The 23316-nt window shown below is 38.9% G+C and overlaps 1 protein-coding gene across 2 annotated transcripts in view; it reads left to right on the top strand.

Moving 5' to 3' along the window:
• Positions 1-49: 49 nt before the first annotated feature.
• fig4 (FIG4 phosphoinositide 5-phosphatase) overlaps positions 50-23316 on the top strand; it is a 120375-nt gene continuing 97108 nt past the window's right edge. For both annotated transcript variants that reach the window (XM_031901894.1, XM_031901893.1), the window contains exons 1-4: positions 50-1056; positions 3023-3138; positions 19410-19508; positions 20526-20649. In XM_031901894.1, coding sequence (XP_031757754.1) covers positions 3076-3138; positions 19410-19508; positions 20526-20649 — 286 coding nt within the window. In that variant the 5' untranslated portion in view covers positions 50-1056; positions 3023-3075. The remainder of the gene's footprint in view (positions 1057-3022; positions 3139-19409; positions 19509-20525; positions 20650-23316) is intronic.

The raw sequence follows: 23316 nt of genomic DNA, 5'->3' as shown, positions 1-23316 counted from the left end.
CTGGGGCAGTATAGCGTCACGTGACAGATAACGGGAGGAGGGGGTTCTGGTTTGAGTTTCTAGACAGCTCCTGCAGAGATACAATCTATTAGCCTGAATGTTGTTGGAGTGTGAGAGAAAACAGGAATATACAAAGGAACCTTACAGCAGAACTACCTAGCAGTAAAATGCACAGACACGGTGTTTACTGTTTCTCTTTACACGTCTCCTAACTCGCCGGTCTATTGTGATAGATGGCACACGTTAAGATTAGGCAGAGAGAGAAGCGTGTGACAGGTTCAGCCCCCCCCTCCCTCCGATTTTCGAGACCTGTCTGCAACTGAGTAATGAAGTCTCACGGTTACCTAGGCACAGTAAGAATGAGCACTGTCAGTGGCCAGCTAATAAGGCTCTAACTAGGTTGTTTGCCCGCCTGTACAGAAATGCACATGGACCTGCAATAGCAGAGCATCCATGTACTCCGGATTTCGGTGTAAAGACGAATTATGCTTGATGCCAATGTTATAGGGGAAAAATATATTAATGCCCGTATTTTTTTTTTTTTAGAAAAGGTAGCAAACCTACGGCCTTATATCCCACAGTGGAGAGACCACAGCACATCTGTGATTGTAATGAGGTGGACAAGAAGGGCTAAAACTAGCAGCTCGTTTATAATCCAATTTATACTGCCACTTTCGCACTACATAGTGGGGTTAAAATTCACTGTTCTTCAGGCCTTCATTGATGAGTAGGAGCTCTGAAGTTGGCATGACGCTTTACATTTAGACTGTTTTAACTTCACTGCACAGTTTAATTTCTGACACTTTGATACAAATATTTTAAACCTATTAACATTTTATTTGTATTTAGGAACGTGTTAGCAATTGCAGCGTCCGGCCTGTAGATTTTCTGTGTCACCTGTAAACAGAATGTATGGCACAAGCGTTAGTTTGCTTGTCAGACTTCAATAAAGCTTGTTAAAAAAAAATAAAAAAAATCAGCTCTAGCTTGAGCGCATGCTCAGTTTGGTGTGTTAGTTCCTGCATTGGGTGCTGACGTCAGGGACGTGTGACCCAGGTGAGTGATTCCGCCGAATATGAAAGCTTTAGAGGAGATGCTGTTATATGTGTGGACTGAGAGCACTGACAAATTGTAAATGAGACAGCAGGAAATGTCATTGTACTATACAAAATGTCTGTCTAATTGCAGTAATCTTTACTAAACAATAAATGTATTAAAAGACTATACTTGCATTTAAGTGTTCATCTATGAAATGACAGGTATGATACATGTTTCTACTCTAAATATAGCTTATTGTACACAAGTGCAGCAGTACTTTCCCTCAGCATGACCCACCATAACTTGATATAATCATATGGGGTCACCCGGCTCTGATGATTTCATCTGTCAAAAAATGTGAATTCTTTTTGTCACTGGAGTAAAAAAGGGCTAATGCACAGCACCCTTATTTATAAAAAGGAAGTGTTGGTGTCTGTGCACAGTATGTTTGTGAGCAGGATAGGTGGAGTGTAAGCAGAGTTATAATCATGTCTGTTTAATAGAAGCACTACCTTAATTTCAGTGCAAGTTGTACTTGGTCTTGCTGTGCTTGGTGACTGCCAAGGCTGAGCAATGTCTCCATACTCAGCTGCAGTCAGGGTTTAGAAGGGAGGGGTATGAGTGGGGGTCTGAACTGTCTCCTATACTGTTATACCTCTGCCTGATCTTACTAAGCATATCAGCTGAGACAAGAGTAATGAAATATGTTGGTGCAGGTACAGGACTCATCCAAATGCTCGCTTCCAAGGGTATTCCGGATAAGGGGTCTTTCCATATTTTAGCTCTCCATACCTTAAAGGAGAAGGAAAGGTAAAAATTGGCACCAGCTCTGGGTAGTCGCGAGTAAGTGTTTCCTCTTCCTTCTGTCTGCTGAATCTCGGGGCCGGCGCCAGCACAGTAGAGTAAACAAAAAAGATGGCTTTTTTTGTTACAGTTCTGCTTTTCACTCTACTGCGCATGTGCAAGTGCTCAAAGGCAAAAGAAGGAAGAGGATCACTTGCAGGTACCCCAGGCTGGTGCGGCTTTCTTCTAAAAGGAGCACCAACTTGGGGAAAAGGTAAGCAATAAAAGTCACTGGGGAGTGCCTAATATTTTGTCACATAGCCTGACATAGTCTTTCCTTCTCCTTTCTGTCTAATAAAAAAATCAATAAAACATTAAATAAACCCAATATAATTGCTTTACCTCCAATAAGGATTAATTATACCTTAATTGGAATCAAGTACAAGGTACTGTTTTATTATTACTGAGAAAAAGGAAATCAATTTTAAAAATCGAGTCTATAAATAAATCTGAGTCTATGGGAGATGGGCTTTCTGTTATCTGGAGCTATCTCCGGATTTCCGGATAACAGATCCCATACCTGTAGTATAATCCTGTGGGGCCCCTTAAAATAGAAGGAGAAATGAATGTTGGAAAGTATTGCAATAGAGACTTTTTCAGTATGCTAAAAATCTGACAGCTCGGCAAGGAAAACATGAAGCCAAAATAACTCAGGGATAGCTCAAACACACAAAGGTTAATCACCGACTGAAATTTCTGATCCCAGTCAAACTGAGAATCTGTAGCACTGTTTAAAAACTGCACAAGGGTAATATAACTAACATGAACAATATGGAGCACATCAGCCTGAAAGAATGAACCAGTATTGTTATCGTATGTATGTAATTACTTGTACTTAATAGGGCAAAATCTGAAACTAGGGGTGAATTATAATAAATTTTGGCTTTAATTCATAAACATTAAGAAAAATTATGTTCTTCCTTTTAAAAATGAATCTATTCAGAAATAGATATTTATGCTGTTTAGGTGTGGATCACCATAGTGAAATTTGTCCTACAATAAAAAATGGATTAAACAAGTACCATAGTTAGTTCTAAACCAATGTAGTTGTGGCAAAGTTGGTACCTATAATTAATTTTGGTTCCTAAGAAAAGGTAGAAAGGACTAATTTTTTAAACTGTGACTGGTCTGTTTTATGCAGGGCTTGCATAAAGAACTCATGTAACCCTCCAGCACCTGAACATTACCTTCAAGATGCTGCCCGCTGCTCCTATTATAAGTGGCATTCAAAAGCTAATACTTTATGAGACCCGAGCAGTAAGTACCCGAAAAATGTGTTATGTGTGTCTGTGCATATTGGTTTTTTATTTTCTTAATTATTCGGTTAATTTATACTGTGATGTTATTTGCAGTTAATGACATATTTTTCAAGTAACAACAAACGTAAGTTTATTCCTCATCATTCCTAGTCCAATGGAGTGATTTCATTATGCACTATGACTTTTCTGGAATATTGGAATAAATTGTTTTCTTAAAGTGGTAGGGGCCCACCAGAAACCCTGGGCAATGGTCCTGCTCTCAAAACTTCAATTCCTCCTCTCCTCCTTCAAACTCATTATTATCATAGTCTCTTTTCTCTACATGCTATTCTCTGTTCTTCCTGACTATCAAGCTTCCATGTTCCCATACAGAAATAGGGAATAACCTTGAAATTGACTTAACAGATAGAAGCAAAACAGCCCACTGAAGCCCCAGACCTTCAGCATTAGGAGTCAACTTAGGGAATTTCCACAAAAAAGTGCGTCTGGCACTACTCCAGATCCTGGTAGGCCCCTCCAACACTGATCGCATATTTAAGCTACATAAATATCTTGGCTAATGCCATATATGGCTACTTGGTAGTTGATTTTTTTGTATTTTATGTGGTTGTGGTCACAGCTTAATGGCACCATCATTGATGTTTCTTGGCACCATTTTCTTACCTCCACAGTGTTTAGTGTTTCCAGCTTTAGTATTCTGGTATACTATTTATTGATACATTCTTCCTGAGTGGAACAAAAACATTGAATAAAATGAGATTTTAAGACTTTTTTTATGGAAGTCCATGAGTTCTCTTTATTTTTTCTAAATGGATATTTCTCATTGAAAGGACTTTTACATAAATGGACTTTACATCTATACTTCTGGAAGAAAATAGTTAAGTAGTCATTACATCAATATCCTGGCACTGAACCCTGTTACTTAGTTTATTGTCAGCTCTGGTTCCTAAAAACATACTCCATTATACATGCCACTTTATTATTTTACTATTATGCTTGTTTATCTATTCTCCCAGCATTTATCTAATTGTTAATGTTATTTTCTTGCCCAGCTTATCCATATCTTCCAAAAGGAAACATATCATGTAACGGTATTACTCTAAACCAAAATTGGTTTGTCTCTTTAAATTAACTGCAGATATTAATTATAGAAAAACACATACTTGTAACTGCAATTGTTATTATGGAAATACTGACATAGAGTGATGAAAGAAGGTTGCCATTAATAACTGATGTGGGCTGCCCTTGTATGACTTACTATGTAGGCTGGGGTTCTATTCTTTGTATAGCAGTGTATGTTTTCAACAGAAATAAGCACATGTTGCCTGCCTGTTTTGTGTGGCTACTGGCTATGGAGAATGGGATTTACTTTCTAATTAAGCTACTGCATTCTTGCCTTAATTCAGAAATGCAAAGTTTTTTTTCACAGAGCTTTTGTGTTAAAATGAGCCAAAATGAGTATTTTTTACTTATGTTAGGCTTTAACAAATTACTTTTTTAGTCCCCTACTGTGTTTTTTTTAAACAGATCAGAATCATAACAAAAATAGAGTTTTTTTCTTTTCATTACATTCCTGGTTTAACCAACAGGTGTCACTGTGTATATAGATAAAAATTAAAAAGCTGTACATACAGTTACTGAGGTGTCAGACAATGATTTATTAAGCTTCCTTAGCTTTGTGCTCTTTATGTAAATTTTTCAGGGGTCTTAATTAAGGAAATATAATAGGGTGTGAATAGAATCTGACTAACATGTCATTTTCCATCGTTTTCTTGTACCTGTCTCTGTTGGAGCAGGCTTGCTGAAAGGAGAAAGAGAGAGCAGCATATGGGCATTCCACGTGACGATCGGTTGGAGCACATCTTTATAGGCAGGAGGCAGAGGCAGACAAAGATCATGGGGAAAAGAAAATTGCTTTGCTTCAGTCTGTAGATTCCTGACCTGTTGCAATAAGACTGCATACATTCTGTACCCTTTAAAACTAGAATTCTACATTATAGAATGCCATTTTATTTTAAAAGAACTTTTTAGCATCAAGCTGCTCTCACATTGCAAGGAGTGCTGTGTAAAAACGATGACTGATAGACCTTTGCTTTTTGTGTTATTATGTGTATTGGTGCACTTTGGTCCTGGAATTCCTGACCTGTTGTAATATGACTGCATACATTCTGTACCATTTAAAACTTAATTCTACAGAATATCATTTTATTTTAAAAGCAGTTTCTTTGAATCAAGCTGCTCTTTTATTAAGGAGTGTGCTGTAAAAGCTTTGACCGTCTGGTAGGCCTTTGCTTCCTGCGTTATTAAACCAACATCTCCTACACAATCAATTTATTGCTAACCTGAGTGTCTCTGTGTGTGCCATAATCTGTGTCATTCTCAAGAGAGGCAGGATGGGGGTCCTGCAAAGCTTTAATCATTTAAAGGGATCATATGAAATGTGCTTCTTCATGAAAAGTCTTATAATGTTTATATAACAGGTTTTAAAAAACAGGGTGTTTACTTGTACCTTGCATGGTAATAGGTCTTACCCAGGCTTGCTTCAGGCAGTAGCAACTCCCTGTTACTCCCTGTACAGCATGGGTTACGTGTGACTCTTTCCTCTCAGGTGGACCCTTTCCTGTTGGAGCAAGGGTTAACCACACTGATTTTACAAATAGAACTTGATCTCAAAAACAAATTTGGCACTAGTGGTTCTTAAAAACAAATAAAACTATTTTTCAATAGAATATCTTCACAATCTCTTTTGGCTGGTGCTAATATGTTAGGACAGGCATCAGTCACTTTACAGGTATTTCAGATACTTTCTGAAATCAGTTGTTATTTACACAATCTAGCTGTAGTGTTTACTGCCATGGTGAAAGCTAGTGGTCCCAAGCTCCAAGGATCTCTCTATCCCTGAGCCTAACTGCTTGAGTCCTTACACTGGCCTTGCCACCATAGGATACTAACCCTTATTAGTCTCCATGTTGGATTTTATGGCTACTCAGGAAGTACATACGCATTTTACATCTCACAAGCAGGAGCACTCGCCCGCACATCGAACCTGTGACCCTGCACTACAGGCACGCACAGTGGGTCGCACTCGCGTCTAGGGGGAGGGAGAAGATTTGCGCATGCTCGTTTACTTACGCGGCGCCATGTTTGACTTATTTAAATATCCAGTATGGCGTCTGCAATAGGCGATATATAGCGTTTATTAAAGTCGGAGAGTGCAGACAATATACAGGCTATGAAGGTATAAAAAGGTAGCAATCAGCTACAGGGACATGAGGCCTTTCTAGTTAGTCACACCTTTAACCCTTTCCTTCTTTAAAATCTCGTGACTTTTGGTCACATGAACACGGGAGTTAAAATAATTTTAACAAAGCAATTTTTCAATATACACTTAGGGGGCCATTTCATTAAAACACGAGTTTGAATCCCGAATGGAAAAAATCCGGATTGGATACGATATTTTCTGAAGATCGCAAATATCACGAAAATGCTTACGAAAAAATCGTATTGGCAATCCGAAAGTCGCAAAATTTTTGTACCGAATGATTTTAAACAGCGGCAGATCCTTTACGAATTTTTTGTGCAAGAGTATGAAAAAGTCGTGCGGGCGTATGAAAAAGTCGCACAAGGGCAAAAAATCTGCAAAAATACGCTCGGAGCATTCAAATCTTAATAAATCTCCCCCTTAATGTAACTGCAATTTCTGTCTACTTTCTTACTATTCTTACTATTTGTAATTGTTCTGATTAGACTTAAAGTTGAAACATTGTAGTTCTCATTTAGTTAGTTTAACCACAGTCACGCAAAGATGGCACAGTTGTGTGAACTGAAGGCCTATTTTTACTTAAGGGTACCTTCATCTAAAGCAACGCTTCATTCTGCATTTTGGCAGACAACATTTTTGATGCAGGGCCTCAGAAATGACGACATCCTGACGCAAAAGATTTTCAGGCAATTGTGTTGTATTTACATTAAAGCACACGTGCAGTTGCACATGTTTTAATGCGTTTGTATCATTTCCCTCTCCAATTATGCTGGAAGCAGGGGAAGCAATTCACTGTGGGTACAAACTCACGGTGACTTTCATCAGTAATTTCTTTATGCACACTGCTCTTAAATGCCCTTTAAACGTCATCTGTTCTCCAATTCCCACAATGCCTTACACATTTTTTGATTTATAGACAGGGGAAGGTGAACAGCAGAGGTGTCCAAAGTATTGTAAAAATTGAGTCTTGGCTGGAGGAGAGTTGATTTTTGTTACATTGCTTTCAGAAGCAATTACATTTACAAATAACTTACAAAAATCATTAAAGGAGAAGGAAAAGCTAATAAAGTGTTAATCTCAAGATGCAGGCATACCTTCAGTTCTCTCAATAGTGCCCTTAATTCTCCCCATATTTCTCCTGTTCAGATTATCAGAAGCCTCATAGGAAAAGAAACTTCCCATAATGCCACACTCCTGTACCAAGACCAAGACCCCTGTACATGGGCAGTGTGTAAGACTATGAGGAAGCTTCCTGCTGATTGGCTTAGATCACACATTCCTAAGGGGGGGAAGGAGTACTCAGCATTCCTGAGGGAGGGGGAGCAGGAGAGGAGAGAGCTGCGCAGACTCTGGCTCAAGAAAACAAAGAGACAAGAAATCCTGTTTCTGTTGACAGAGGGCTCAGTGCAGCGACTTTATTTGCAGCTTACTTTATTTTTATCTTTCCTTCTCCTTTAAAGATTGTTTTTAGGTTGTATTTTAACATATTAAGCAATTAGCAGTAATTGCTAAGTAAATGGTTTAAATGATAGTGCTATAAACTGACCAGAAGGAAGGACAGTACAATGTGTGTTATCTAATCCCACATGTAAACCCACCTGAATTTGACTAGACATGTGGTGTGCATGTGCTTTCTGAGGCAATTAATGTGCTTCATCCTCAATAGGTGTTAGTCTGTGATTCCAAGTGACATTGTTTATGGTTTTCAGCTGGCAGATCAGTATTTTATTCCAGAAGAAATAAACCCTTTATGTTGTTTCTAATTAGCTTATGATTTATTTTTCTCTTTCAGCGGTATTTGCTGCTGTAAATATCTACCATTTCCATGCAATATAACATCAGTCTGTTCTTTTGCAACTTCGAGCAATTAACTTGTTTCTTATGAAATATAAAAATATGCATGATAAGAATAAGTACTTGATTTTTGCCCCTTTGGTGACTTTCATCATTTGTTCACGTGTTCATATGTTTGTACACTTCAGCATAAAACCAGTTGTGAGCCATGCTGACATTGTGCACAATTTAAGTAGTTTAACTTTGTTTATCCTTTACATAAACAGTACAAATGATAGACCTTAGACCAGTTTTGGGCAACATGCAAACTTTTAGGGTCCTCACAAATAGCCCCTGCTGTTCATAAGAGGAATGCATTTACAACTTTAAAGATAGCACAAAATAATATGTTTTAATAAAATGAAAATATCCTTATACAGATACACCTGCCCTGTTGTGCTGTCAGTCGCTCAGAACTTGCTAAATTTGGCCCATAATGTTGCTTATAATTTTATGTATACTTTTTGTGCTTGTTAGTGGGCTCTATAGCATGGGGGCTGCAACTGAATATAAAAGGGGTTCCCTGTTTGGCACCTCTGCGATAGCTTATCATGAACAAGGAACATTCATTTTTTTACTTTTTGCCTTTATACAATGTTTGGAACCACTATACCTTATCAGATGCATTCTCAACAGACTGCATTTGGTTTAGGATTCTGCTTAATCCCAGTATTTCTTGCAAATTTTGGGTTTGGCTAAACAAATCCATAGGAGTTGACACAGTTGCGATTTGCATTTTTGGAGGTAGTGGCAACTTTAGGGTTTGCCAGTATCAATAGATGCACTTGTGCGTAAAGGAGAAAGAAAGGTAAAAACTAAATAAGCTTTCTCAGAAAGGTCTATGTAAATACAGCCATAAGCACTCACAGAAATGCTGCACTGACTTATCTGTCAAAAGATTTCTTATGTCTGTAATTCATGTGCTAGAGACACGCAGCTCTTTGCTCTTTTACCTCTCCTGCTCCCCCCTCACTCAAGAATGCTAAGAACTCACTCCTTAGGAATGTGGATCTGAGCCAATCAGCAGGAAGCTGATTCATAGTCTTACAAACTGAGCATGTAAACTTGGTCTAGGTCACGGTGCAGGAGTGAGGCATTATGAGAACTTTCTTTACACTTGTTGCCTTTAGTTGTCCAGATCTTAAAATTACCATTATGTCAAGGGTTTAGATTTAATTCAGCTGTACACGAATGATTTGCCTTAGCATGAATCTTTCAAAAATTGCTGATATTTGACAGAATGTTGAATGGAATCCTGAATTTATTGCATTCCGAAAATGTATGTTCCTGGAAAGAATTTTTTGTATTGATATTGTATTGATATTGATCCACTAGAATATACTTTAACAAATAACAATAATACTATTGCCTTGAATTTTTAAATCCTAAACGGGCCAAACAATGTTAAGTATTCAAAAAAGCGGGAACTGATCAATGCAAAAACGTTTATCATCGTAAAATTGCCAATCCACCACAAATCAGGGCGGGGTTTCATAGGCTGGCACCTCCTAGGATGGTTGCATTTCTTAGGAAAAAAGTCTCCTGACCAAATCATTGGTCTCATAGGCCGATCATCACTTGCTGTAGGTATTATAGTGGAGAGATATCCAAGACCATAAGACAAAGCAGGTGTTTTCAGGTGTGCCTGCATGTGCCACCAGGCTGAGCGCAGCGGAGCAAACACTCCGTGGGGTCTTACCCAAAAGTCCAAAAATACACAAAAGGGGAAGTGCTCCAAGGCTTAATAAAATCTAAGTCAATACAATAGAGCTGTGACTGATCTGGTCAAATTTGCTTCAAATGTACAAAAAATATTAAATGCTGATTTTGTTAAAATCTAATCATATTGAACAATATCGATTCAGTCAAAACCATAGAATAATTTGATTGAATTAAAATTAAACAATGGCATTATTAGGAAAGGGCAGAATTTACTTGTCAATTTTTGCTCTGTAGACTCATTTTTGTGGGATTTTAGATGTGTTCTAGGACTAGGGCAGGCTAACAACTCAACAGACCTGATTATTACTTTAGTTAGTAATCATGGCAATCGAATGTTGGTATTCTTAGTCATCCGAATACTGACATAGTTTTTGAGTGCCCCTTTAAAGGGGACCTGTCACCCTAAGAAATAATTCCAATTTCTTTTTTTTATTGTGTTTGTTAAGCAAAATTAACATCACATACTATATAAATTATATAAATCTTGTTTCCTTCAGTCTTGGAAATATACAATCACAGCCAGCAGGCAGCTGCCATTTTTTGGGCACTGTTAATAAGGCAAGCTTTGTATCACCCCAAAATCTTGTGTATGTGCCAGAATGGGGGACCTGATGCCCTTGCCTCAGGCATAAAGGCGGGGCAGGCAGTATATGATTGACAGCTGGTATTTTTAAATGCTTTTATAATGGGTTTGAATGTGTTAATATAGAAATGAATCTTGGCTTCATGATTAATTTGAAAAGGACTTTTATTATACAGCTTTTCATGTCTGTGTGACAGGTCCACTTTAAGCACTTTGACCACTCCTACTTTCAAATCCAATTACACCGTTATCAAATACATTAAAATGATTTGTGTGTTTTCCTCTTAAATGCAAGTTACGGTCACCTAAGGGGGTCCCAGATGTACTGGGTTATGTGGATCTAATGAAAGAAAGCATGATTTGCTTCCTATCAAGCTGATTTATATTGCAAAGGCCCTTGCATATGAACCTTGTTCTTTTTACATTGGTGATAATTATATAATCAATATTTCCATGTAGACTGGTTATTGATAATGAATCCTCTGCTTTCTAGTGCTTAATGGTCTTTTAAAGGGCCTCGTCTTTTTTGTTAGTTGTTGTATAACAGAATCAAAGAAAATGCTCACTCCACACATCAATCAATTTGACAGTATGAGATTGGAAATCTTTCTAGTGAACTAGACAGGTGCCAATTTTTCTCTTTAGCAGGTCTTATTTTGTTCCTGTTTTATTTGAAGAAATCATATATGGAATGACTGTACTTGTATCTCTGTCGAGGTGTTAAAGCCTCAAAGCGAAATTAAAGACCTGATGGGAAGTGCAAGGAGAAGCTTTCAACTCAAGTAGCTCTAAAAGTGATATGTACAACAACTTTGGCAAAATGTGCACGCCTGTAACTGCAGTTTGTATATAACCTTTATGATGTCTGGCACTTAGGTGATACCATGTACATGCAGAGACTGGCACTCTGTTGGGGGAAGGTCAGATACAGTTACATGCGTTTGCCTTGTGTGGTAAATACTAGCTGCTCATAAAGGAAAACTAAACTCCTAGTAAATATATTGCTTCTTTTACCTTGAGCAACCATTTTGTGATGGGCTGTGTGCTCCCAATACAATAAAAGAGAGAGGTAAGGCTAAGGTTTCTAAATATACTGGATGGCTAAGGATTCTAAATGGGTTTAAGAGTTTTCTATAATCAAAGATATAATAATTCCAACCATGTACACCAGTGCTGTCCAACTTCTGTGGTACCGAGGGCCGGAATTTTTCCGGCCTACATGGTGGAGGGACGTTAATGGAAGCCACTTTTGACCACTCACACTTTTTAAACCACACCCACTTGAAACCACACATGACCAACCCCATATTAATGGTCGTAGTACAGCAAAAACCTGCCATACACACAGGCAGCATAGGGAAGGTAGAGTATGGCACACACAGGCAGGGTAGGGCTGGCAGAGTATGGCACACACAGGCAGGGTAGGGCAGGGTAGGGCAGGCAGAGTATGGCACACACAGGCAGGGTAGGGCAGGCAGAGTATGGCACACACAGGCAGGGTAGGGCAGGCAGAGTATGGCACACACAGGCAGGGTAGGGCAGGCAGAGTATGGCACACACAGGCAGGGTAGGGCAGGCAGAGTATGGCACACAAAGGCAGGGTAGGTCAGGCAGAGTATGGCACACACACACAGGCAGGGTAGGGATAGCAGAGTATGGCACACACAGGCAGCATAGGGTAGGCAGAGTATGGCACACACAGGCAGCACAGGGCAGGCAGAGTATGGCACACACAGGCAGCACAGGGCAGGCAGAGTATGGCACACACAGGCAGCATACAGTTACACAATGCTGTCACTACTCCTACAATCTGCACAATAACTATATATTAAAAAACTTTTTAATTTCAGTACCACCTCAGTATATGTTCTTTTTATAGTGTGCAGGGTTTATTTGTGGGTTTCTACTGCTCCTACAGGTGTGAGGAGGTGAACAATGTGGGTGATTACAGTCTGAGCCTGAGGTGTGAACACTGCAGGGGGTGAACAATGTAGGGATTAAAAGGTGTGAACAACACAGGGGATTACATACAGCCTGAATGTGAGGTGTAAACCACGCAGGGGACTCTCAGTACTTATACCATTTAAAGTTTACACAAAGCTATCAAAGCAGTCAGACAGGTGGGGGGCCCACACAGAGGGGGGGTCGCGGCCCGCCAGTTGAACAGCACTGATGTACAGACCTCCATGGGTTGATAAATTTGATTTCCATTGATAATTTTTGTGATATTTTGTTGTCAGCACATTCAACTATGTAAAGAACGAAGTATTTAATAAGAATATTTCATTCATTCAGATCTAGGATGTCTTATTTTTGTGTTCCCTTTATTTTTTTGAGCAGTGTATAAAACCAGAAAAGGGGTTTGGGCAGGACTTGTCTGTAGAGAAAAGACTCCAGAGTTTTTTTGGCTATCCATAAAGGCCTTGCAGGAAATTGGATATTGAAGGCATGGTATAACTGCAGGAAACTGAATAGCATGTTGGGGGGGGTGCACCTCTTGTCGCAATAAGTCATAGGTTTTACATTCGCCACACGTGACATTTTTTGAAAACAGATGAGCAGAAAAGCAGATGAGTGCCCAAGAATGTATGTATGTTATGTAAAGTGCAATGCTTTTTTGTTATTTACACACTTAAAGGAATACTGTCATGGGAAAACATGTTTGTTTGTTTTTTTTTTTTTTTTTTTTTAAACACATCAGTTTGAAATCCATTTTCCGACTTGAACTCAAACAGATTTTTTTATATTTAATTTTGAAATTTCACATGGGGCAAGCCATATTCTTAATTTTCCAGGGAGCCACAGCCATGTGACTTGTGCTCCCCCCAGCAGCCGATCAGCAGAACAATGGGAAGGTAGCAAGATAACAGCTCTTAGTAGATATCAGAATAGAACTCAATAATAAAAAAATCTAAGTCTGGCTTGGGACTTCTCCAGTTACATGGCAGTAGGAGAAATATAAAATATGCAAAACTGTACTAGGAATTCCAACATAGCAGAAGAGGAATATATACAGGGCTTCTACTGGAAAAGTTAGGGCTAGTAGATTAAAGGGTTTCTCCTACATTTCTGTAACAAATAGTATGAAACGTGGATTTCAGAAATCATTATTTCCACAGCATTAAAACAATCCTCCATTATTACTAGAAAGAATGTTGTCTGGCTAAACTAGTAACCACTGTTAACACTTGCATTTATTTAGCTTTTCCCAGAGTGGTATAATTTTGCAAGTAAAAAATGTGATTCAATAAAAAGCACAAATATTTAGTATTTATTGGAGGCACTGGCGTAAATACTTAACCACAGACCCTGTAACCGCAGGGGAACCCGGGAGGAAGGGGGATCCATAAAGCACCCAAATGCTGGGTTGTGGTACCGTGACATTGCTTTGAGAGTTGTAGCCATCATTATTTTTTGCCATGGAGAGTTAAAGCTGGTTCTAATGGTATTTACCACAATTCTGGGAAAAAAAAGTATTTTGGAAATGACAAACAAGTTAAAGGTCTAAAAGAAGGATGGAAGATTGGTATGTAGTGGTATGGGAACGCACAGCACTGTGCAGAGGCCTGTGCCAGGAAGAAAAGTGTATCTTGTTTCTAGGCAGGACCACTTTAAATTATCAGCTGGCAAAATTTCCCTGGTGGGCCCCCTTGGCTTTGAGAAATTTGTTATAGAACAACTCTCAAGCACATGAAGTTCAATATAGTAAGGCAGGCAGTGAAGAAATGGTCTGCGCTCGCTAAAGTAGACATGACCCCAGGTGTGCCATCCCGGATTAACAACCCTGGGAGCAGAAAATGATACCACAGGAAATGGCAAAGAAATAAAATAAACATATTGTAGAACTTTTCAAGTTAACTCTCCAGGATGCTTCTGCCAAACGTTATCCCCCAATGAATGGTATGATAGTGGCCCCCTATAGTGGGGACCTGGGCAAATGCCCCTTTTGCACATTTAGTAACATGGCCCTGGTTCCCATACATGCACTCCAAGATGTGGATAGCAGAGAGTAAGACATTTTTTGATGATAAGGCATTACTAAAGAATGCCTTACACTGTAAATGTGATGAATATTATATGTATGATGTGTAGTTATTTGAGAAAATAATGCTTTTTAAACACATCAAATGGTTTATCATCTAACTCCAACATGCAGAGCTTTACATTGATTTTTTTATCTTTATTACTTTAGGACTAAACAAATGCTCTTTTTCTCTACAATTTTTTCTGTGATGTAGCAGCAGGTTCAGTCACATGGCTTTACATGTTTTCTCACTCCTTTGTACATAATCAGTGACTGTACCCCCCACAGAGCTTCGATCTACGTATAGAGTAAAGAATCTGAAAAAAAACAACTGCTTAAAAATCAACATTGCTCCTTGCATCAGTTGTTAACGTTACACTGTATAAGGCTTAGCAATACTTGGCTTCAAACCCCCAAATAGGTTTCTGATTTGTTTTTGGTATTTGAAAGAGAATTGAATGCATTGCTGGGTAGTTTTTAGAGACTACAAAATGGTGAAATCTCATTGATCTTATAGGCATTTATCTTTGGAATAAAAAGATGGCAAACTCAAAACGACAGAGTGATGCAAAAAAACAACAGAGTGATGCAATCAGATAAGTCAGATGTGAGGCATGTGCGTTTTGGAAAAAATAATGTCAGAATCAATTTCTTTGAAAACCCCAGGTGAATGTTTTGCTGTGGAAGAATGTGCTGTTCATTGGTTCTCTGATAGTATGAAATGGTCTGATTGCCAGATAGGCAGGCATGGAATTTTGGTGTAAACAAATGTTTGGTCGGATGGGAAATGTGTGATTTTGGGGTAAATGGTACATGATTGGCATTTTTTAGCCAGCTTCAGGTGAAACAATGAAAGAAGACATTTGACTGGTTACCATGTGTTACTGTCCAGGTGCAAGTTTGTCCAGTGTTTATAAATGAGCCCCAGTTCCATACTAAATACATCTAGACACAACATCAGTTCAGTATTAAGGAGTTGGTCACAAAAAGCTCAAATTCAGTGCCCATCCTCACAAAGGGCTTTTAAAGAACAAGGAAAGGCTAAATCACTGGTGGTGCCAAATGTTAGGCACCCCCCAGTGATTGTAATCGCTTCTGGAGAAAATGGTGCCAGGCCGGCGCACTAGCCGGGGATTTAGGTAAACGATTAAAGTCACTGGGGGGTGCCTAACATTTTGTCGCCCCCAGTAATGTAGCCTTACCTTCTCCTTTAAATATAGGCCTGTATGCATGCCATACATACAGGTGTCAATGTGTGCGCATCTGTTCCATGGCTTTTTTTATGCGTTCCAATGCACGGAAACATAGTTAATAGAGCCCTTTCTTCTGTATAAGTATCGCTAATACTCTCATGTTGGTGATTGCCTTCACTTGCCTACTATTAAACTTTACCGGAATGCCTCTGAGATTTTCACATCATAACATCCAGCTGTAAAACTAAGATTTTTTTTCTGCTACCTTTTCACCAGCCCACATCTACAGTTCGGCCTACGCAGAAATTCTAGTGAGAACAAAACAGAGAAAATCTATCATTCTTCTTTCTGTTTTCACATCATTTGCCCACCTGCACCAAAAACATTCTGGATTCAAAAGAACACACATCTTATATGAGATAGGAAGCAACATATGGTGATTGAAGCAGTGCATGTGAAAGACTAACACATGCTGCTTATTTTTACTGTTTATTTGTTAAAAAAAATCTCCAGCAAATGCAGGCTGGTAATGGTAATAGAGATGGCTCTGCTCATCGTAGAGGATTCAGAGAGTGCAGTCTTTACAGCTTTAAAGAATAGGTGACACCTTGATCATACCACATTGCTTATATGAATATCTATGGAGTCACCTGTCCTTAAGATATGTAAGCATACATTAGCTTGCACTAAAAGTAGCAAATTATCTGCAAATGCAAAACTAAGGAATAGGTGTTTGGCAGGGAGGCAGAGGGTTTAAAAACCCATAAAGAGCCTCTTAACCAGTTTATTATATCTCTTCCTTCTCTTTTATTCAAGGTTGCAGTCAGGGTTAGCAGCTGTGGAGAATAAGAGCTGGTTTCAATAAGAAAACATGACATTTTCAATAAAGTAAAACATTTTGATCATAGGAACATATAGCATCATAAGTTTGATTTCAAACAGCAGACCACTAAATGCTGCTTGCTGATTGGTTTCCATAGGTTGGTATAAGTAAAGCAAACATTGCCTGACACGGCTGAGTGTTTTAGCTCCTCATTGGCATTCACCTATGCCTTGTAAGATCCAGCCAACCCATTAAACCTTGTCCAGGTTGTCCAGATTGCCATGTGATAAGTACAAAAGAGAGCCTACTAAAGTTTCTGAACTGGAACCTTTTCTGAAAGTTTGGATTGTAAATTTACATGGAGCATTCAATGCCATCAGAAAAAAATGGTTCTTTAACAATTTTTGGTTAAAGGTCACCCCCAATTTATGTTTCATAATTGTAAGCTCTTGCAAGCAGGGTCAATTGTAATGTTTTTTATCTGCATTAATGAAATACAGTGATTACCGTTTGTATGTGTGGAAATGTTATATTCTTGTGTTTGTATTGCCTGATAATTCTGATATTTCTGATATGATAGGTCAGCCCTGTCCAACTTCTGTGGTACCGAGGGCCGGATTTTTTCTTGCCAACACAGTAGACGGCCAAAAATGGAAGCCAGTTCGACCACTCCCCCTATTTAAACCACACCCACTTAAAACCACACCCATGTTATCACAAGAGCTTTTAAAGCGGACCTGTCACCCTAAGAAATAAGTCCAAATTATTTTCTATATTGTTAGTTGAGCAAAATAAACTTTACTTACTCTATATAAATAATATAAATCTTGTTTCCTTCCATCTCGGAATTACTCAGTCAAAGCAAGCAGGCAGCTACCATTTTGTGGGCACTGTTATTAAGACAAGCTTTGTATCATGCCAAAATCTTATTTATGTGCCACAATGGGGGACCAGATGCCCATGCCCATGCACTGGCTACACAATTAGATGAGGAGGAGGGAGGGGAAAAGTGAGATGTGCAGTGACATCTAGGTAGTGCTGAACAGAGAGCTAAAGTTATTGTCTGCCCCGCCTCTATGCCTAAGGCATAGAGGCGGGGCAAGCAATATATGAGTGACAGCTGTGATTTTTAAATGCCTTTATAATGGGTTTGGATGTGTTAATATAAAAATGAATTTGGGTTTCATGTTTAATTTGAACAGGACTTTTATTATACAGATTTTCATGTCTGGGTGACAGGTCCACTTTAAGTCTATACCCACATTAATGGTAATACCACAGCAAAACCCCAAATGGTTGGTGCTCACTGTAGGGATATCACCCTTTATTCATATGTGAAAGAATTATATTATGTCATATTAAGACACAACCTTAAATCCCTATGCCTCCTCTTTCCCTGTGGATAGCACAGCAACCCCCAGCACATAATTACACACCTTAGGGTCCATATAATGACTATTTTCAAATGCTAACAAAGTCCCAGAACAAACCCCTGCCAGGTTCACCTCCCACAGGCAGCATAGGGTAGGCAGAGTATGGCACACACAGACAGCATAGGGCAGGCAGAGTATGGCACACACAGGCAGCATAGGGCAGGCAGAGTATGGCACACACAGGCAGCATAGGGCAGGCAGAGTATGGCCCACACAGGCAGCATAGGGCAGGCAGAGTACGGAACACACAGGCAGCATAGGGTAGGCAGAGTATGGCACACACAGGCAGGGTAGGACAGGCAGAGTATGGCACACACAGCAGCATAGGGCAGGCAGAGTATGGCACACATAGGCAGCTAAAGGCTGGCAGAGTATGGCACACACAGACAGGGTAGGACAGGCAGAGTATGGCACACACAGGCAGCATAATGCTCTGAGGTGTGAACATGGGAACAATGTGGTGATTAGAGCCTGAGGTGTGAACACTGCATGGATTAAAAATTGTGAATAGTACAGAAGATTACATTTTTAAACAATACAGGGGGATTACAGCCTGAATATGAGGTGTGAACCATGCAGGGGGCCATTTAATCTCAGTACTGATACAATTTAAAGCTTCCACAAAGGTAAACCATCAAAGTAATAGCACAAAAATACCGGAACAACAGGACTTGTTTAAGCGGGATAAACCCTGCTGATTTTTAATAGTAGCAAATCACATTTAATAGTAGCAAATCACATGGTTTGCTACTATTAAAAATCAGCAGGGTTTATCCCGCTTAAACCAGTCCTGTTGTGTCGGTATTTTTGTACTATTTGGATCGTGGTGGAGAGTGCCGAAGTCTCTCTAAATACTTTGCACCAGGTGGAACAGAGTGGAAAGGCCAGGGTGTGCTGGTGAGTGAATTGGCAAAACCATCAAAGTAGTCAGACAGGTGGGGAGCCACACAGAGGGGGGTCGTGGGCTGCCAGTTGGACAGCCCTGTGATAGGTGGAGGTTTGGGTACACCATTCTATAGCTACATTGCATCATTTTTTTATCCACCTTTGCAGCAGTTAAATAGAATTTTGTGAAACTTGAACATGTGATCTTATTGAAATTTATTTTTCATTGTTATTCTTTATCTTTTTTGTGCTTTCTTTACAATATAAACTGAAATAGATAACACTGGTTCTTGTTTACATGTTCCTGTTGTATATGAATTGAATTTCTTTATATGTTTATGCATTCAACATTCTCAGCTCTCAGAAAACAAGTTTTGTTTCATGAAAGCCCTTGCTGAAGGGCTATGTAATAGCTTAATATGATATCAAATATTTACTATCAGCTTAGCATTATATTAAACGAGGAAAGCACATGATCTTTTTCTAAAGTTCATCTCTTTTTTTTTATCAGAGGTACTTTCTTGTTGGAAGTAATCATGCAGAAACTAGGTACCGTGTTTTGAAAATTGATCGTACTGAGCCAAAGGATTTGGTTATTATTGATGATAAGGTAAGTGTAATGCAGTTCAGGAACACAGAGAACCCAAGACAGGGCATAATAAACTATGATGTATTGAATTTCAGGTTGTCACTCATATGTTCTGCAGGAAATTAGATGTTCCTGTAAATATTTTTCTTTTTGTCTATTGTGTTTCCCTGTAATACCTATATGTTTGTATGCTTCTGAGGAACTACTTGTTTACATAAATATCAGGCTGTCATATGACAGAGCATGTGTATCATGTGAAATCTCCAGGCCAGTTTAAAAAAAAGAGGCTCCACTTCCTAAGTATAAAAGTAGCCCTACTAGTGGATTGGGAAAATATTAAAAGCTGATTCATGGGTATAAGTTACAAGGCCCAAAAGCAAAATCATTTTAGGCCTCCTCAAACTTTGGAAATAACTTGTCATTAACTTGCATTAAAAAAATGCTCCATCTGGGTCTCTGGCCCCCCAGTATTCAAACTTTGATTAAATATTTTGAAATCAACTGGCCAGATAGGATACTGTTACATACAGTATCTTTGTTTAAGCCTTTAGGATATTCGGGATTCGGTATCCCAGACAATTCAAAATAACAACTGGTCTAAGAGAGAAGACTGTGGGCAATGCCCAGGGGGTTTTAAGCTTTTTTTTTTTTTCCTGTAATTGATCAATATTTATTGGATGAAAACCTTCCATTAATCACTATGAAATCAATTTGGATATTGAACTGTACAAGGTGACCAATAATCCAGTCCAGAATTTGAACAGCTAATTGGTTGCTAGGATCTTGTGATGTGTGGGTTGACCCGCAGTTTTACCCTTAGGTCAGACAGTTTAGGGTTAAAATTTGGCAACCATGGCGGGTTCAGGTTCGTACCATAGCCCCAACAAATTGGCAACCTCTATATTTTTAAGTTTGGTTCTCCTTTAATACCTCTTATTTATCAAATACATCACAAACTGTTATACTTTTCATCAACGTTTACCATCCGTTTTGCAAGCAAGGGTATTTATATTTCAGAATTAGTCTTTCTTTCTTTAGCATGTTTACACTCAGCAAGAAGTGCGAGAACTTCTTGGTCGTCTTGATCTTGGAAACAGAACGAAGATGGGACAAAAAGGTTCATCAGGATTATCTCGTGCTGTGTCTGCTTTTGGGATTGTAGGTAAGTTAACATTTTTTAGGTGTTGTTTAATTGACTCTGCAGTAGGTAGCAATTGTCCTTATGCTCAGACTATGTCTATATAAAGAGTCTACATGCTTGATGATTTTTTTTCCATGGATTTTAAACATTTTTTTGTGTCTGATGGTCAAACGCTAACAGGGAAAGCACTTGTTTATAGGACATGACATTTTTGAGGATATTGACATGTAAGATTGATAGTGCTATCACTTATTTCAAAATCATTCTCCTAGAAACATTCACCTAATATTGTCTCTCCTTTTATGAAATTAAGTTTTTGTTACCTTTTTGTATTTCCATAAAAAGCACATGCAGACTTGCTTGATCTACACACTATCAATGCTGCACAGTGCAATGGGTGTGCACTTTGTTGGCTATATATATATATTAAGTTTATTACAATTTATTAGTGAATGTCTTTATCCTATTTTGTTTTTTTTACTTGTGAAAACACAGAGATTCTACAAATATATATATTAAAATGCAATTCAAGTCCTATAAAGTACTCTAACCTGTGAATTAATTGAAGGGTGAAAGCATACAGACTTAGCACATTTAGTTTGACAATAAAATCATCAGCTATAGAAATCAGAATGTACAAAGCTCTTTGAGGCTCCATGAACAGACACCTTTGTGAATAGAAATCTAAAGCCCAACTTAGATAAAAGCAGCTCCCAGATGGCACACACACCAGCAGCATTTTTCAGCAGGGGAGCATTTTCCTCACTTTCCCAGTGTTTTTCTGTAATATTTCAGAAGTGCTTTAGTGCTTTATCCACTTTTCAAAGATACACGTGCGCTTTTTAAAAGCAAAGATTTCCAAGGCTTAAGAAATAGAAATGAATTACAATACAGAATATTAGTGGATGCTGGTTCATGGATGTAACAATACTGGCAGCAGACTCAGTGGCTGCAAGGGGTGGGGATATGAAGTATAGAGCTCAATGGAGATCTTGACTTTATATTTTACTACATGTCTACAAATAAGATCATCTTCCCCAAAACAGATTTTACAGATTTGCGAATCTTTTTGTGACCACTATTTGAAGAGCAACTAATAACTCCCTCATAAACCTGCAGTTTCACTGTAGTTTCCAGAAGAGCAACACATTTGAGTGCGGCAAACCTGAGTTCAAAAACTGCCAGGTATTAGGAGCTTATTTGTTGAGGTAGAATAAAGTATAATGTCGCCACATTACTGAACTACTGAACCGTACAGACATATTATTGAAGACTGCCGGGGCTATTATCTTGTTTACAAAATAGCTATTGGTACACAAAGGTCTGCACATACTGGCTATCCTTGTAACATAGTAAGTTAGGTTGAAAAAAGACGTACGTCCATCATGTTCAACCATAATGCCTATATATAACCTGCCTAACTTTTAGTTGATCCAGAGAAAGGCAAAAAAACACATCTGAATCTAATTTGCTGCAGAGGGGAAAAAATTTCTTCCTGACTCCAAGATGCAATCGGACCAGTCCCTGGATCAACTTGTACTAAGAGCTATCTCCCTTGTACTAAGAGCTATTCCCTCACTTGCTAAGAAGCCATCCAACCCCTTCTTAAAGCTATATAATGTATTAGCCAGCACATCTGATTCGGGGAGGGAACCCCACAACTTCACAGCTCGCACAGTAAAAAATCCTTTCCGAATATTTAAATGGAACCTCCCTTCTTCTAAATGAAGTGGGTGCTCTCGTGTCCGTTGGAAGGACCTACTGGTAAATAAAGCATTGGAGAGGTTATTATATGATCCCCTTATATATTTATACATAGTTTTCATGTCACCTCTTAAGCGCTTTTCTCCAGTGTAAACAGACCCAACTTGGCCAGTCTTTCTTCATAACTGAGACTTTCCATACCCTTTACCAGCTTAGTTTCCCTTCTCTGGACCCTCTCTAATTCAATAATGTCCCGTTTAAGCACTGGAGACCAAAACTGAACAGCATATTCTAGATGGGGCTTTACCAGCACTCTGTAAAGGGGAAGAATAACCCCCTCCTCCCGTGAATCTATACCCCTTTTAATACAGCTCAATACCTTGTTTGCCCTTGCAGCTGCTGCCTGGCATTGCTTGCTACAGCCAAGTTTATTATCTACAAGGACTCTAAGGTCCTTCTCCATTATGGATTTGCCTAGTGCAGTCCCATTAAGGGTATAAGTGGCTTGCATATTTTTACATCCCAGGTGCATGACCTTACATTTATCCACATTAAATCTCATCTGCCATTTAGCTGCCCAGATTGCCAGTTGGTCAAGATCCTGTTGCAAGGATGCCACCTCCTGGATAGAATTGACTGGTCTGCAGAGTTTTGTGTCATCTGCATACACTGATACATTGCTTATAATACCCTCTTCTAAGTCATTTATGAACAAGTTAAACAAAAGTGGATCCAGTACAGAACCCTGAGGGACCCCACTGAGAACCTTACTCCAAGTAGAGAATGTACCATTAACAACCACCCTCTGTACCCGATCCTGTAGCCAGTTTTCTATCCATGTGCAAACGACTTCATTAAGACCAATAGACCTTAGTTTAGAAAGCAGTCGTTTGTGGGGAACGGTATCAAATGCTTTGGCAAAATCCAAATAGATTAAATCTACTGCATCCCCACTGTCCAGTTTCATACTCACGTCATCATAAA

Source organism: Xenopus tropicalis, chromosome 5, assembly GCF_000004195.4.
Source record: "Xenopus tropicalis strain Nigerian chromosome 5, UCB_Xtro_10.0, whole genome shotgun sequence".
Classification (NCBI taxonomy): Eukaryota; Metazoa; Chordata; class Amphibia; order Anura; family Pipidae; genus Xenopus; species Xenopus tropicalis.
Note: the sequence above shows the minus strand (reverse complement) of the source record. Positions and strands in the feature narration are given on the sequence as shown.